Consider the following 16,961-nt stretch of genomic DNA (forward strand, 5'->3'; position numbering starts at 1 on the left):
TTTCAAACAGACTTGTATTAAATTCCATTATCAGAAATGTCTTGGATTGCAAGAACAGACATTCCATTTAAGTCCAGATTGTAGTGCTTAGAGCATTCCACCTGTTGTCTGCATGTTAAGCTAGTTCCCACCCTACTGTCTGTCTTTAATTGCTGTTTGGCTAGAGGTAGGATTTTTATTGAACAGATGCTGTAACAAAGCAGATGTTTAAAAAATATGTTGACAGCCATGAAATCGTTATTTTCTCAAAATGCTTTTGTAGTCATTCACCCTGTGGACCAAAATAATTGAGGTGAATTGTCAACCCATTTACTACAGCAATATCATAACTTGTAAAATTTGTGCACGCAATTGCACAGAAATATTATATCATCATTAAACAACACCTAGCAATCTAAATTATTGTATGTTGTAAATTTAGTACAGCAATTAGTTTAAATGATTTGGATTAAAAAGTTTCTTTGTGCCAAAAAAATCAGGAAATGATCATTTGTGACATCTTTAGTCAAGGTTGATATGCTTCAGACGGCTGCATATAATTGTGTAGATTTGCCATGTTTCTGCCTGAGAGTTAATTTTTCCCTCCCTTAATCTTTACTTCCAGTGTTTGCTAGCTCTGAGCCAGTGCCAGGATTCCAAGGGGACACCCTGCAGTTAGCATTCATCGACCTCAGACAAGTAAGGCTTTGAGATTATTTTTCCTTGATGAGTGATGCTGAAACGATTGGTAAAATATCAGTCATTGATGCTGCCTGTTAGCTGTTTTTTTTTAAGGAAGTTGCTCTGTCCATGTCGGCTTTACAGGATTATAATGCCATGAACCATGACAGAGTGCTGCACGCCGATTGTGATGTGCTGAACAAAAGATTTTGATTCAAATAAAGTCTTGGATTTAATTTCCTTTTTCGTCTCCTGTGAGTGACTGGTTTTGCTGAGAAATGTAATTTTTAAAAATGAGATTTTTCCAAACCCTGAGTACTAAACAAACATATTCTTGGTTAAGTAGGCCAAATATTTATATCACCAAAAGTGTGGTAAATAGGGAGTTAAAACCAAGCACTGGAATAGTCAGCTCGGTTTAAAGACAGGGGGAGATTTGGAAATGTGGTTAAGATTGGAGAGGGGTTGGTGAAAGGAAACCAGAAAGGTTGACTACAAATGAGGTGGGTGCAGAAAAGGCTGAGCTCTTGACCGCCTAAACAAGGCTTAGTTGGATATTTAATCTGAGAGGTTCAAACTTCAATCTAAGTGATAGGCGCTGTAAGGGGGGTTTGGGGTGTGCATGTCTTTGAGAGAGGTGTTTAGTGTTGAACACAGTATTGCTTGGTTGGGTTGGGGTCTGCTGCTGGGGAAAAAAATAACATTATTTTTTCTCAGTTGTGCGATAGGTAAATTCAAGTCCGATATTATGCTCGATGCTTAAAGCAGTGGGTAGATTGTGATCCAATTCTTCAATTTCTGTTCAGTTATTGGAATGTACTTGGAGGCTTTGTGGTGCAGTGGATAGTGACACTGCTTCTGAATCTGGAAACTCCAGGTTAGAGTCCCACCCCATGATGTCTGGTAAAGTGGCCAAACAAGTTGATATCGATCTGCAAATCGTTCCAAAATATTCCAATAATGAGTGAAAAGAGTGGGAGAGATTCTTGGTCAGCCCTATGATGAAATTAATTTGGAGGTTCTTATCATTATTATCCATATCGTCAGCGTACAGAATGTGCCACAGCAACTCTGACTGAGTGAGTAACCTGTGACACTCGGGAGGCTGATGTAGGTTTGTGATTCTGTGGTTGAGTACTTTGGATGGTAACTAGATTTTTTTGAACTTTTAATTTTCGTTCAAGGAGGATTTTTGGTTAAAAGTCAGAACCTCCGCTTAGTGTGTAGGGTTTTGGACCAGAGGGATGGAAAGGAATTTCTGTCCCAGTAGTGGGGGTGGGATTTAACTTTTGCTTTCATACTCCCTACCCTGCTACTCTAGGAGGTGATTAGGGAAAGGTAGAGGTAAATGTTATCTCAAAATTCAAGGTGGTTTCACAGAAATCATGGGTGGGATGGATGTGTGGTGGTGGGAGGGGTTGTTCAAAGTTTGGAATATTAGGTCATCCTTTACTACAGTTAAACACACGGCCTTTCTAATGTGGAATGTGCTCACTTATTCTCTCTGGCTTTTGTTGTCCACTCCATCAGCCCATGGGGTCAATTAGCTCAGTTGACTGGACAGCTGGCTCGTGATGTGGGCAAACACCAGCAGCGCAGGATAGGTTCCCATACTGGCTGAGGTTATTAATGAATCTTGCCCCCTCACCTGAGGTAACCCTCTGGTTAAATCCTTGCCAGTCAGCTCTCAAAGGGGAGAGCAGCCGATGGTCCTCTGGGACTGTGGCGACAATGACATTTTCTTTACATTTTACATCCGGTTCGGATATATAAATTGTTTTCCTCAAAATAGATGGCCACCTGTTCAATCTCTCTTGGGCTCCGAGTACATTCAAGTGTTTTGCAAGTTGTCTTTATAGCTAGCCAACAAGAATAGCTGTGCACAAACAGCTGTCGAATGGCATGCCTACTGTTTTAGTTTTCCAGCACTTCTTAATATTTCCCTTCAAGAATTCAACTCGTACAGTGGTAACCTGGAAAATAGGTTTGGAGTGGGCAACCTTTCGGGACCTTGAGCCTGTGAAAACGTTCCTTTCTGCACCTTTATCAACATGTCCAACATTCTTCAAGGAAAGGATTACTGCAGCACCACCTGGTGGACTATGTTAGGAATCTCACTGAAGTTCCATAGAGGCTTAAATCAGTTGGTTGGTTACATAGCATTAAGTGGGTCATTGCATACAACTTACCATAATCTTTTGGTTTCAGTGCAATTAAATGTTGCAACTGTACATCATTTTAATTAATACTATTGTCCCTTTAGGGGCAGCATGGTATCTTAGTGGTTAGCACAATTGCTTCACAGCTCCAGGATCCCAGGTTCAATTCCCAGCTTGGGTCACTGTCTGTGCGGAGTCTGCATGTTCTCCCTGTGTCTGCGTGGGTTTCCTCCCGCAGTCCAAAGATGTGCAGGTCAGGTGGATTGGCCATGTTAAATTGCCCTTAGTGTCCAAAGTTGCCCTTAGTGTTGGGTGGGGTTATGGGGATAGGGTGGAGATGTGGGCCTGGGTAGGGTGCTGTTTCCAAGAGCTGGTGCAGACTCGATGGGCCGAATGGTCGTCTTCTGTACTGTAAATTCTATGATTCTATGAAAATGCACATTTACCTCTCTCATTCCTCCATTACAATCTCATTAATCCAAGTTTTCACCCCCAAACAGCACCAAAACTGTCCCAAGCAGTCACAAACAATATTTGCTCTAACTGTGACTCGGATGAATTATGCCGCCTTGACCTCTCTGCAAATTTCAACATGTTGGAATACACCATCCTCCTCCATCACCTCTCTTCTGTTATCCATTGGAACTTACATTGCGCAGTTCTTCTGCCATAGACAATGGCTGCTCTTCCAGCCCCTCCTACCACGAGCATTTTTTTAAAGAACCCATTTTGTCCTCCTCTTTCTCAGCTATATGCTGCTCCACAGAGCTAGCTACCAAATAAATGAATGTGCAATTGCCAAGTGAACTTCATGACCTAAAGTGCTTCACAGCAAATGGAAGTACTTTTGATCACTGTTGTTACGTCGGTCGCCAACTTGCACACAATAAGGTTCTAAAAACAGCAATGAGATAAATCATTTTGTTTCATTTAGTGGTGTCGGTTGAGGGATTAATCAGAACACCTCTTTAAATAGTGCCACAGGATCTTTGTTTTGAGTTACCAGCGATGTTGCATTCTCATCTTAAACCTAGCCCCATCATGCATTGCCCAAGTTCTGGGTTATGTCCTTCAATTTTTGGAGTGAGGCTTGAATTCTCAAATGATTCAAAGTCAACAGTGGTACCGCTGAACTAAGGATAACAGTTGTACTTGGATAACAAGCAGCTCTACCTGACTGCCACCTCTTTCAAACATTGTATTACCTCTGTGCTCTGTCTACTTGTCTGATGTCCACCATCACAAGCTCACTACTTTTGTCAATTTCTCCAATTCCTTTTACAGTTTCTGTCATGGAGTTAACCAGACTATTTGCAATCTTGGCATCGTTATTTGACCTCCGGCTGAGCTTCCTCTCTATAATACACATAGGGAGGCCATTTTCTCTATGCTAGCTCTTTGAAAACAGTTGTCGAATTGCTCCCACTGGCCTGCTCTTTTCCCCAGTGCCCTGCAAATATTTGTAACTTAACTATCAGAAGGAAATTAGATTAATAATTATTAGCTAATCTACATCCACCATGATTTCAGACAGAGCCTACCTAACCAGACTTGCTGCTTTTGAAACAAACTCTCATGTCACCTTTAATTTTTTGGCCATCTTAAATCTGGGCCCTCTAGTTTCTGATTTTTCTGCACTGCAAATAGTTTCTCATAATTTATTTCATGAGAGCCCTTTATGATTTTCAGCACTTAAATCAAATTTTCTAACGTTCTCTGCTGTAAGGAGGGCATTTCCCAGCTTCCCCAGTCTCGACTCTGTTATTTTTAGGCCTGAAGTGTGGTACCCAGAATTGGACGCAGGCCTACAAGAGCATTTTATAAAGATTTAGCATCCTTGCTTCTTGTGTCCCATGCCTCAGTTAATAAAGAGGCTTGGACCCCAAATTATCCAGCCACCTTCAGAATACTTTCGTTCTTATCAAAATATATCACTCCACAGTCAGAATCGATGGAATCCCCACAGTGCAGAAGGAGCCATTTGGCCCATTGAATCTGCACAGACCCTCTGAAAGAGCACCCTACCTAGGTCCACTCCCGCACCTTATCCCCATAACCCACACATCGCTAGACACTTCACAAGCTCACTACTTTTGTCAGTTTCTCCAATTTCTTTTACAATTTCTGTCATGGCGTTAACCAGACTATTTGCAATCTTTTTTTTATAAATGTTTTTTATTGGGTTTTTGAGCAAGGTATACTTACTGTTATGTACACCGAATAAGAAACATATATATATATATACACATATTTAGAAGAGAAGGGCACACCCCAACATAAAATACAATAAAATATGAAATAGAATAACTGGTAGGGTATTGTGCACCAGCGTTAGTGTGCGCGATACATGGCAGTGTTTTGTGTTGTTGTCGCCTGCTTCTCCCGGACGGGTCTCGCTGCCGTCCCGCGCTCGCCTCCGCTGCTCCTCCAGTCCTCCATCTTTATTTTCCTCGCTCCCCGCTCCTGGAGATGTCATGCACGTTTTGGCATCCTGTGCCTTCCTTCCGGCTCCTGTTTCCCCGCCCCACCCCGCTGGTTCTCCTCTCTTGTCCCCCGATGGTTCGCCTTTCTTTCCTCAGGTTTAGCTGGTCCCCCCCCCGTTCACCTTTCTTTCCTCAGGCTTAGCCGTCCGTCCCCCCTCCCTCCCTCCCTCCCAGTCTATCTCTCCCTTTCATGACTTAGCTACCTTCCCCTGATTCTGGACTAATTTCGCCTGATTCTTGGCTACCTGGCTATTCTTCCTCTTGTTCGTTGGCCACAAACAGGTCCCGGAACATTTGCGTGAATGGCTCCCATGTTCTATGGAAGCCGACGTCTGACCCTCGGATGGCGAATTTGATTTTCTCCATTTGGAGAGATTCCGAGGTCGGACAGCCAGTCTGCAGCTCTGGGTGGTGCTGCTGACCGCCAGCCAAACAGTATTCTACGGCAGGCGATCAGGGAGGCAAAGGCAAGGGCGTCCGCCCTCCTCCCCAGGAATAGATCTGGCTGGTCCGAGACCCCGAAGACCGCCACTTTCGGCCATGGCTCCACCCTCACCCCCACCACTTTGGACATTGCCTCAAAGAAGGCTGTCCAGTACTCCACAAGTCTGGGGCAAGACCAGAACATGTGGGCGTGGTTGGCCGGGCCTCCTTGGCACCGTTCACATCTATCCTCCACCTCCGGGAAGAACCAACTCATGCGGGATCTTGTTAAGTGAGCTCTATGTACCACTTTTTTTTTTTAAATTTAGATTACCCAATTATTTTTTCCAATTAAGGGGCAATTTAGCATGGCCAATCCACCTACTCTGCACATCATTGGGTTGTGGGGGCGAAACCCACACAGTCACGGGGAGAATGTGCAAACTCCACACGGACAGTGACCCAGAGCCGGGATCGAACCTGGGACCTCAGCGCCGTGAGGCGGTTGTGCTAACCACTAGGCCACCGTGCTGCCCTCTATGTACCACTTTTTAGCTGCGTCAGGCTGAGCCTTGCGCACATGGCGGTGGAGTTGACCCTATGCAGTGCTTCGCTCCAGAGTCCCCACCCTATCTCAATCCCCAGGTCCTCCTCCCATTTCTTTCTTGTTGCGTCCAGTACGGTGTCGGCCCTTTCTGTCAGTCGGTTGTACATGTCACTACAGTTTCCCTTGTCTAGTATGCTTGCGTCCAGTAGTTCTTCCAGTAGTGTCTGTCGTGGCGGTTGTGGGTGCGTCCTTGTCTCCTTTCGTAGGAAGTTTTTAAGCTGCAGATACCTTAGCTCGTTCCCCCTGGCTAGCTGAAATTTCTCTGTCAGTTCGTCCAGTGTTGCGACCCTGCCGTCTGTGTATAGGTCCCCTCCCTCCGTCCTGCCTCCACCTTTTGAAGGTGGCGTCAGTCAGTGCTGGTGTGAACCTATGGTTGTTGCAGATGGGAGCTTTTTCCGACATTTTGGTCAGGCCAAATTGCTGCCGCAGTTGGTTCCAGGACTGGAGGGTGGCTATCACCACCGGGCTGCTAGAGTGTTTTTGGGTGGGGATTGGAGTGCTGCCGTGGCGAGGGCCCGGAGGGAGATCCCCACGCAGGAGGCCTCCTCTGCGCGCACCCACTCGGCTTCTGGCTCCTGGATCCATCCCCTTGTTCGCTCGGCTGTCGCTGCCCAGTGGTAGAATTGTAGGTTTGGGAGGGCTAGCCCCCCCCTGGATTTTGTTTTTTGTAGGACCTTCTTTGGGTTCCTAGCATTTTTACATACGAACGCCATGATAAGTTTGTCCAGCGCTTTGAAAAACACCTTGGGGATGTAGATCGGGATGGTTCTAAACAGGAAGAGGAACCTGGGCAGTACATTCATTTTGATCATCTGGACTCACCCCGCGAGGGAGAGTGGGAGTGTGTTCCATCTTTGCAGGTCCTTTTTTACTTCCTCCGTCAGACTGGTGAGGTTCCATTTGTGGATCCCTTTCCAGTCATGGCCTATTTGGATCCCCAGGTAGCGGAATTTGTGTCGGGCTTGTTTAAATGGCAGCCCCTTTAGTGCTGCCCCTCCCCCACTTGCGGGTGTACTGGGAAGATCTCGCTTTTGCTCATGTTGAGTTTGTAGCCCGAGAAGGCTCCAAACTCTTTCAGGAGCGCAATGATTCCGCCCATGCCGCTCTGTGGGTCCGTAATGTAGAGGAGCAGGTCATCTGCATAGAGTGAGACTCTGTGCTCTCTGCCTCCCCTTCGGATCCCCCTCCAGCTTTTTGCTGCCCTGAGTGTGATTGCTAGCGGTTCGATCGCTAGGGCGAACAGCAGCGGGGACAGTGGGCATCCTTGTCTGGTCCCCCTGTGCAGTTGGAAGTATTGGTAGTTGGTATTGTTGGTCCGTACGCGTGCCATGGGAGCGTTGTATAGGAGCTTTACCCAGGAGGTGAACCCTGTTCCAAGCCCGAACTACTCCAGTACCTCTGAGGTATTTCCATTCGACTCTGTCGAAGGCCTTTTCTGCGTCCAGGGAGACGATCACCTCTTGTGTTCTCTCCCCGGAGGGGGTCATTATCACGTTCAGCAGGCACTTGATGTTCGAGGTAAGCTGTCTACCTTTGACTAAGCCCGTCTGGTCCTTTGTGACCAGCTCAGGTATACAGTGACTATTTGCAACCTTGGCATCGTTATTTGACTTCAGCCTGAACTTCCTCTCCATAATACACATAGGGAGGCCATTTTCTCTTTGCTAGCTCTTTGAAAACAGTTATCCAATTGCTCCCACTGGCCTGCTCTTTTCCCCAGTGACCTGCAAATATATCTAACTTAACTATCGGAAGGAAATTAGATTAATAATTATTAGCTAATCTACATCCACCATGATTTCGGGCAGAGCATACCAGATCAGGGGCAATCGTTTAGCATGACCGGTACACCTAACCTGCACATCTTTGGTCTGTGGGAGGAATCTGGAGCACCCAGAAAAACCCACGCAGACACTAGGAGAACCTACAAACTCCACGCAGTCGCCCAAGACTGGAACTGAACCTTTGTCCTTGGTGTCGAAGTACTAACCATGTTGCACCGTGCTGGCCCTTCTCTGCATAAATTTAATCTGCTGGTTGGTTTATGTCCCCCTGAACCCTGTGCCAACCTCTTCATTGTTCATGACATTTCCAAGTTTTGTGTTATCTCCAAACTTTGAAATTAGCATGCTTGCCCAAGTCATGATTAGAAATATATCAAAAAGAGTATTGGTCCTGCCATTGACTCCAAAGAAACACATTATAAACTTTCCTTCAGTCTGAAATCTATTATTCATCACTGCTTTAGGTTTTCTCTCCTTTGCCCCATTTTATATCCGCAGTGTTACTGTCCTCATTCAGACGCTTTTATTTTGCTTGCAAGTGTACTATGTTCTTCCTTGTCTATAAATTACAGAATTTGCGACTCTATTCTTCCCCAAGTGGCCTACAGTATTCACCCAGTAGTGTAATAGCTACTCTGTTCCTTTATTCATGATAACCAAATGGATTCTGTCATTGACCCCTTAACTACATCATCTCCTTGCAGTGCTATAATATTTTTTGATCAGTATTGTTCACCATCCTCTACTTCTCCCATCTTTACTGGTACTTTGTAGCCTGGAATGTTAGTTACTGATCATCACCTTCTTTGAGCCAGTTCCCCGTACCCGTATGCACTTCAAACCCACCTTAGACTATTTTTCATTAGTCCCCATCTGATTCAGCTCATGAGCTACTCTTTAGGATAATGCTATTTCTCTCTCTCAGGCTCTGTGTGCCCTACATTTCCTCTCAATGTTTCATCTGGTTCCCTTCCTGCTGCCAAATTTATTTATTTTTTTAACGTATTTATTCAAAGTTTTTCAAAAAGTTTTACAGAACACTCCAAAAAGGAAAATAATACAAAGAGAAACGGGCAACATGCCAACCAAACAGAATAACTTAACCCTCTAAACGATAAACAGTTTAACAAATTAACACCCAACTCAAAACAAAATAGGGCGAGCGCCCCTTTCAAAAAGAAAAAGAAATCCGCAAGAAACTAGCAAGAGCCTTCTCTGGGCTACCAAGGAGGCAAAGGCCAGAACTCCGGCCTCTTTCGACTCCTGCACTCCCGGATCCTCCGATACCCTAAATATCGCTATCCCCCAGCTCGGTTTTACCCGCGTGTCCAAGACCTTGGACATGACCTTTGCAAAGCCCTTCCAGAACTCCGCAAGCGCCGGGCACACCCAGAACATATAGGCGTGGTTTTCTGGGCTCCCCGAACACCACACACATCTGTCCTCCACCCCAAAAAACTTACTCATCCTCGCTCCCGTCATATGCGCCCTGTGTAACACTTTAAACTGGATCAGGCTGAGCCTGGCGCAAGATGAGGAGGAATTGACCTTGCCCAGGGCGTCAGCCCACAGGCCCTCATCCAGCTCCTCACCCAGCTCCTCCTCCCATTTGCCCTTCAACTCCTCCACCGAGGCTTCCTCCGCCTCCTGCAACTCCTGGTATATCCCTGAGATCTTACCCTCTCCGACCCACACACCCAAAATCACCCTGTCCTGTATCCTTCGGGCAGGCAGCAATGGAAATTCTCCTACTTGCTTCCTAACAAACGCCCGAACCTGCATATACCTGAAGGCATTTCCTGGGGTAGCCCGAATTTCTCCTCCAGTGCCTTTAAGCTGACAAAAGTCCCGTCAATGAATAGATCCCCCAGCCTACGAATTCCCGCCCGGTGCCAGCTTCGGAACCCACCATCTATCCTGCCCAGGGCAAACCTATGGTTATTCTGTATCGGGGACCAGACTGAGGCCCCCGTCTCCCTCCTGTGCTGCCTCCATTGCCCCCAAATCTTCAGCGTCGTCGTCACCACCGGGCTCGTGGTATACCGCGTCGGCGGAAGCGACAACGGTGCTGTCACCAGTGCCCCCAGGCTAGTACCTACACAAGTCTCTGCCTCTAGTCTTTTCCATGCCGCCCCCTCTCCCTCCATCATCACACAAATCCCATGATACTCTTGCTCACACGCTTGAAAAAGGCCTTGGGGATGAGGATGAGCAGGCACTGAAACACGAACAAAAACCTAGGGAGGACCATCATCTTGACAGACTGCACCCTACCCGCTAGGCAGAGCGGAAGCATGTCCCACCTCTTAATCCTCCTCCATCTGGTCCACCAGCCGTGCCAGATTGAGTCTATGTAAGACCCCCAAACACGTGGCCCCCTGAATACCCAAATACCGAAAACTCCTCACCACCATCTTGAGCAGCAGCTCCTCCAACCTCTTTTCCTGATCCCGCGCATCAATCACAAAGAGCTCGCTCTTCCCAACATTAAGCTTATACCCCGAGAAGTCTCCAAACTCCCTGAGGGTCTGCATAACCTCCCCATCCCCTCCACCGGGTCTGTAATATATAAAAGCAAATCATCTGCATATAATGAGATGCGGTACTCTCACCAAGCCCCTCCAGCTTCTAGATTCCCTCAGCGCCATGGCCAATGGTTCAATCGCCAAAGCAAACAGCAGGGGGGACAGAGGGCACCCCTGCCTCATTCCACGATATAGTCCCTCCGCACATTTGCATTCAATTGCCTGCCCTTCACAAATCCCGTCTGATCCTCATGTATCACTCCCGGGACATAATCCTCAATCCTAGTGGCCAGGACCTTCGCCAACAACTTGGCATCCACATTAAGGAGTGAAATCGGCCTATACGAGCCACACTGCAGCGGGTCTTTGTCCCGCTTGAGAATAAGCAAGATCAGAGCTCTCGACATCGTCGGGGGAAGACTTCCTTTTTCTCTCGCCTCATTAATAGTTCTAAGCAGCAACGGAGCTGACAGTTCTGAAAACTTCCTATAAAATTCCATCGGGAACCCATCCGGTCCCGGGGCCTTGCCCACCTGTATACTCCCCAACCCTTTAACCAGCTCCTCCATCCCAATCGGGGCCCCCAAGCCCTCTACCTGCTCTCCGCTCCGTATTCCCTCCCTTGTCCCTGATTCCCCCAATTTCCCTAGCCGCCTCCTCCTTCCGCAGCTGATGCGCCAGCATCCGACTCGCCTTCTCCCCATATTCATACGCTCCACTGGGCCTCCGCTTTCTCTGTCGTCAACAAGTCAAACTCCATTTGGAGGCTCCGGCACTCCTTCAACAGCCTTTCCTCGGAGGATTCCGCATATCTCCTATCCACCCTAAGTATCTCTCCTACCAATCTAATCCTCTTCCTCCTCCTCCCTCTTCTCTCTGTGAGCCCTGATGGAGATCAGCTCCCCTCTAACCACCGCCTTCAGCGCCTCCCAGACCACACTCACCGAGACCTCCCCATTGTCATTGGCCTCCATATACCTCTGAATACACCCCCGGATCCACGCCAAATTTATTTAAACGGTTCCTGATACTTTTAATAGGGCTTTATACTTGTTAGATGTATTTGTGCATATGTTTTATATATGTATGTGTTTGTTTGTTGATGCATATTATGAAAATCTCATTTTTTGCTTCAGTCTAATTCCCCATTGTAGCACTTTGTAACTGGGATGCTTTAGATTTAAACATGCTCATTTGATTGCTATAAAGCAGTTTTAGTTCGGTGCTCTCAAGGGATCATATGGCTTTCCATTAATCAAAGCCAAGAACCTCATTCAGCTTTTCTGCCCTGTGAGTGACGATGTGTTGGGAATGCAAAAGAACATAAGCACTTGTGTAAATCAGTATCCACCTGTAGTAGGAATACCATGTGACAATTTCCCTGTCATACAATCCTATGATCCATTTATTTTTTAATGTGATGGATGACATTTCTTTTCAAACAGGCTGTGCAGGAAACAGTGCCTTTTATAAGGAACGTCTCCACAGGGTCATCTGGCTGTTTCATGTACTGTTCTCCAGTTTGAATTTGATACTCTGCCCTGCCTTCGAGGTTCTGAAAGATAAGGAAGTAGATCTAGTGGTCAGGTTTTACCTGCCCACCCTGACTGTGCCCTAGGGTTAGGCTCTTGATACTTGCATCGCTTTACAGAAGAGTTGATGACAGGTAGAGACTGATACTAGGGAAAGCTTGAGCCAAATCAAAGCTGAAAGGCAAGAGGCTTGGGATTGGATGAGAAGCTGCAGCTAAAAGATGGATCATCAGGATTGCCCTTTTCAGAAAAGTAGGTGACCCAAGATTGAGGGGTCATGATCCCACTGCCAATCATTTGATCACTAATGGAAGTTAGCTGTCTCACTAACAGCTCCCTTTTTTCCCTTACTTTAGACTGTGGATGTGAAAGATTAGTTGGAAAATGCGAACAAATTCTGGTTTTAAAAAATTTGAATGAAACCAAATTGTGTGCAATTGCAGAAAGTCTAGATAATCAACATTGAAATCTAATGTCAACAAATGTTTTCATTTTCATTCATGAAAAATACATGTTTTTAAGATTATTTTTCAGAGGACTCAACTGAGTCTGTACTTGCAATAATACCATCTTTCTCACAATGTTGTGAATCAAAATAAAAATTGTAGTGTGTCAGAGTTCTTGAAAGCATCGGGCTTCTCTATTTAATAGGAAAATAGGAACATTGGCGATCCTGTCCAACAGCAACATTGTTTTTCAAAGTCTCAGGATGACCATTTCAAGTCCTGTCAATCAATTCCTTCGAACACATGTAGTCATTTGGTTTATTTGCTCTGTTACCTTGCGCCATGTCTGACATCTTTTACTGTCAAGCTCGAAGAGCATTTGTCAGTTGAGGGCAGCAGGTCAAGATTAAATAGTGACGGTGAGGGGATGAATTTTATAAAGACCAGAGCTTTCGAACAGAGAGTACTGCAGGTGGTCCGTGAGTCTGTTCAAGAAAACAAAAGTGGAGAAAAAAGTACCCCTTGCAGACATGCAGACTCCGCACAAGACTGTGACCCAGCCAGGAATCAAACCTGGGACCCTGGAGCTGTGAAGCAGCTGTGAAGCAACTGTGCTAACCACTGTGCTACAGTGCTGCCCACCGACCAATATCAAAATGGCAGTGAGGCATCATCAAATGAAACTTAAGTGATTGTGTGCGAAGAAAATACAATAGTAAATACTTAGAACTGGGTTACTTTGCGCAGGCACTGAAAACGAACCGTTGCCATTGTGTGTTGAAGCTCTGTCCAATGAAAGCTTAATCTTCATTGGAGGCTGAACATGGGGAATACGCATCCAAGCCAATCACATTTTTTGAAAGCAAGCTCCGAATTTCGGAGTAGCAAGAAAATTATGAATGCGCAACTATAGGCAGTGATCATGCATCTCTGATTTCCTGTCTAATGCTATTCCCAACATTACCCCTGCTCTTTGGTGATCTGTATACCACCCCTACGAATGTTTTTGCCCCTTGATGTTTCCTAACTCGACCCAGACAGATTTCACATCATTTGTGCCAATATCTTTCCTCAATATTGTATCAATATCTTGTTTCATCAACACTGCAACTCCACCACCTTTTCCTTTCTGTCTGTCCTTCCTGAAAACTGAAAACAGTTCATTTTATCAAGGCCACCCTACTGAATTCATGAAAATTTTCAAAGAAGATGGGCAGTGATCAGCAACAATTTCTGCATGCCAAAGTCTGCTGGCTTTCCAGAGGAAAGATTGAACATAGAACATGAAAAATGAAAATTGCTTATTGTCACGAGTAGGCTTCAAATGAAGTTACTGTGAAAAGTCCCTAGTCGCCCCATTCCGGCGCCTGTTCTGGGAGGCTGTTACGGGAATCGAACCGTGCTGCTGGCCTGCTTGGTCTGCTTTCAAAGCCAGCGATTTAGCCCTGTGCTAAACAGCCCCTAACATACAGTGCAGAAGGAGGCCATTCAACCCATCAAGTATGCGCTGACCCACTTGAGCCCTCACTTCCCCTGTATCCCCGTAACCCAGTAACCCCTCCTAACATTTTTGGTCACCAAGGTCAATCCACCTAACCTGCACATCTTTGGACTGTGGGAGGAAACCGGAGCACCCGGAGGAAACCCATGCAGACACGGGGAGAACATGCAGACTCCACACAGACAGTGACCCAGCGGAGAATCGAACCTGGGACCCTGGCACTGTGCCGATTCGTGCATGTCTTTTCGAGTTGCACAATGAAGTGAGAAGTTTTTTTACTTGACCCAAAATTTGAACACTCGACGCTTTCAGCTACTTGTCAAATTGGCATATCTGGCAAATAAAAGTCGGCTGAGTTTTCAGGAAATATTTGTGACAATTTTTCATGCGCAAGACAAAATAGAAGCGATGATCAAGGAAATAAGGCAGTGGGCCAAACGATTGAGCAGCCAAATCACAACTCGTTTGCAAATGTCAAGATTTTTTTGGCCACAGCAGAAATGCAGCTTCCAATCTGCAGCATGATATCAGAGAGCACCTTCAAAGTTTGAAAGTGTTTAGCCAAAGACCTTTCCTCTGGAAAGCTAGCGAACTTCGGTGTGCAGAAGTAGTTGGTGATCACTGCCCATCTCATCCGCAAATATTTGCGAATTCAGTGGGCAAGCCTGGATACAATTAACCGCTAATTCCAAAGTGGTCATGAGATCCCTGTTCCCGAAGTTCAACTGGATACAAAATCCCTTTGCGAGCCTTAATGATATTCTCACAGGCCTGACCTCGAGGGAGAGAGAGAGCAAGAGAGAAGGAGAGAAAGGGGGAGAGAGAAAGAAAGGACAGCCTTATGGAACTGTCCTGTGACGGTGCTTTTCAAAGCTGTAATTCTCTCAGAAATACCTGACTGACCGAATACCCAGAACTGTCCCACAAGACAGTAAAGTTTCTGGTGCCTTTTCCTACAACCTACCTTTGCAAAACTGGATTTTCAGGTTTGTCGCATTGAAAACCAAATATCGGAATGGACCAGATCTCCAATTGTGACTGTCATCCCTGGAACCTGACGTCCAGCATTTGACATCTGTAAATATCAGCCTTCTCATTTAAGGGATAATCGTTGTCTGTTCCCACTGGGAGGCCAACTTCAGGTAAATGTGCTGTGACAAGTGCAATGTATTTGTGCGTGTGCATCATAAACTATTAGAAATAGCTGTATTTTTATTGCCCTTTTTAATATACAAGTACAACTCCCATCGGCTGTGTAAAACAAAAATGTTTAAAATGGCTTTTGTACGTGGTGGTCCGTGAAAGCTTATGGTGATGATCTATAGTCCCCATAAAGGAAAAGGTTTGAAACTACTGTTTTAGAAAGATCATGATCAAAAGTATCTTCTATTTTGTCGCCGCGTTAATATGATGTTGTTAATGTACTAAAATATCACGACATTTATATAGGCAAATCTAGAACATTTTTAGCGCACAACGACACAACCAAGTTAAACCAAGTGCATGGGCTTTTAGAAGCATCAATCAGAGGGACAGAAGCAGAATTAATGGAGAAGATTCAACCAACCTGAGTTAAAGTATGCTGAACGTGCATTTAGCAGGAGTTTCCCGGCAACTGCAGCACAAAGAAACATCCCGCTCTTCAGTGGCACTGGGAAGGTTTTTTTGACCTTGGGGGTATTCTCTCCACTGAGGCTACACTTGAGTATTTCCTGCTGGCAAGTTTCAGGAAAAGCTCCTCACCGAGCAGGCTGCCATTTTGACCGGAGTGCCCTTATCTTTATGACCCCCCCTCCTCTCTCATCCACCCAGCCTTGGGGAGGCAACCGGTAACAACCACTCTACCTGGCAAGCCACCCCAAACACCTGGCAGTGCCACCTAGGTGCCCTGACAGTGCCCATGTGGTACTGGCAATGCCAAGATGGCTGGGTGCCAGTGGGAGTGTCTGGGTACTGCTCTGTCCCTGACCACCCAGGCGTCTCCAATATCCTGGAGACGTTATGACAGGTCCACTAAATAGCACCCTTGCAAGGTCTCTCGGGCACGGCCGTGTGCGTCCCAGATGCTGGGAGGGGTTGGTTTAGCTCACTTGGCTAAATCGCTGGCTTTTAAAGCAGACCAAGCAGGCCAGCAGCACGGTTCGATTCCCGTACCAGCCTCCCCGTACAGGCGCCGGAATGTGGCGACTAGGGGCTTTTCACAGTAACTTCATTGAAGCCTACTCGTGACAATAAGCGATTTTCATTTCATTTTTCATTTCAGATGCGAGGTGGATCATCCCCATCCTGAGGTGCCATCCTGACTGGTCCACGTTTGTATGGACCAATGCTCCAGTACTAAACAACACCCTGGCTAGGTCTCCCACGCGCAGCCGTTGGAGTGCCGGGTGAATCGCTCATTTAAATATTCCAATCTGAATCCTGACCAGTGAGGGTGAGATCCAGATCATGACATCTTGCTAGATTTGTTAAATTTCGTGGGATGTTTCAAGCGTCAAGGCAAGATTCAACAACCTCGTCCCGACACCCAAGTCAGGCGCGATGAAGCTGCTGAATCACGCCCAACATTTCAGGGCAATGATCTTTCATTAGAACTACTTTCCTCAAATGTTGCTTGACCTGCTAAGTATTTTCAGATTTTTTATTTAATTCAGATTTCCAGCAATATATTTGCTCTTGCATCTGTGACAGGAGAATATCTGTTCCTCTCCGCACGTGCTACCAATCCTCAAGTGTTTTCCAATATTTTCGGCTTTTACTTAATTTGTCATTTATCTGTCAATTCTGAAACCTGTTAATGTCACCCTGTATTTTGATGCAGTCCTCGTCTTTTGCAAACGT

The 16,961-nt window shown here is 46.0% G+C and overlaps 1 protein-coding gene across 1 annotated transcript in view; it reads left to right on the forward strand.

Annotated features, from left to right (window-relative positions):
• Positions 1-16,961, forward strand: part of LOC119950879 (exocyst complex component 6-like) — a 232,849-nt gene that overhangs the window by 177,108 nt on the left and 38,780 nt on the right. Inside the window, 1 exon segment of the mRNA XM_038773764.1 lies at positions 605-678. Coding sequence (XP_038629692.1) covers positions 605-678 — 74 coding nt within the window.

Source organism: Scyliorhinus canicula, chromosome 16 (genome assembly GCF_902713615.1).
Source record: "Scyliorhinus canicula chromosome 16, sScyCan1.1, whole genome shotgun sequence".
NCBI classification, from domain to species: domain Eukaryota; kingdom Metazoa; phylum Chordata; class Chondrichthyes; order Carcharhiniformes; family Scyliorhinidae; genus Scyliorhinus; species Scyliorhinus canicula.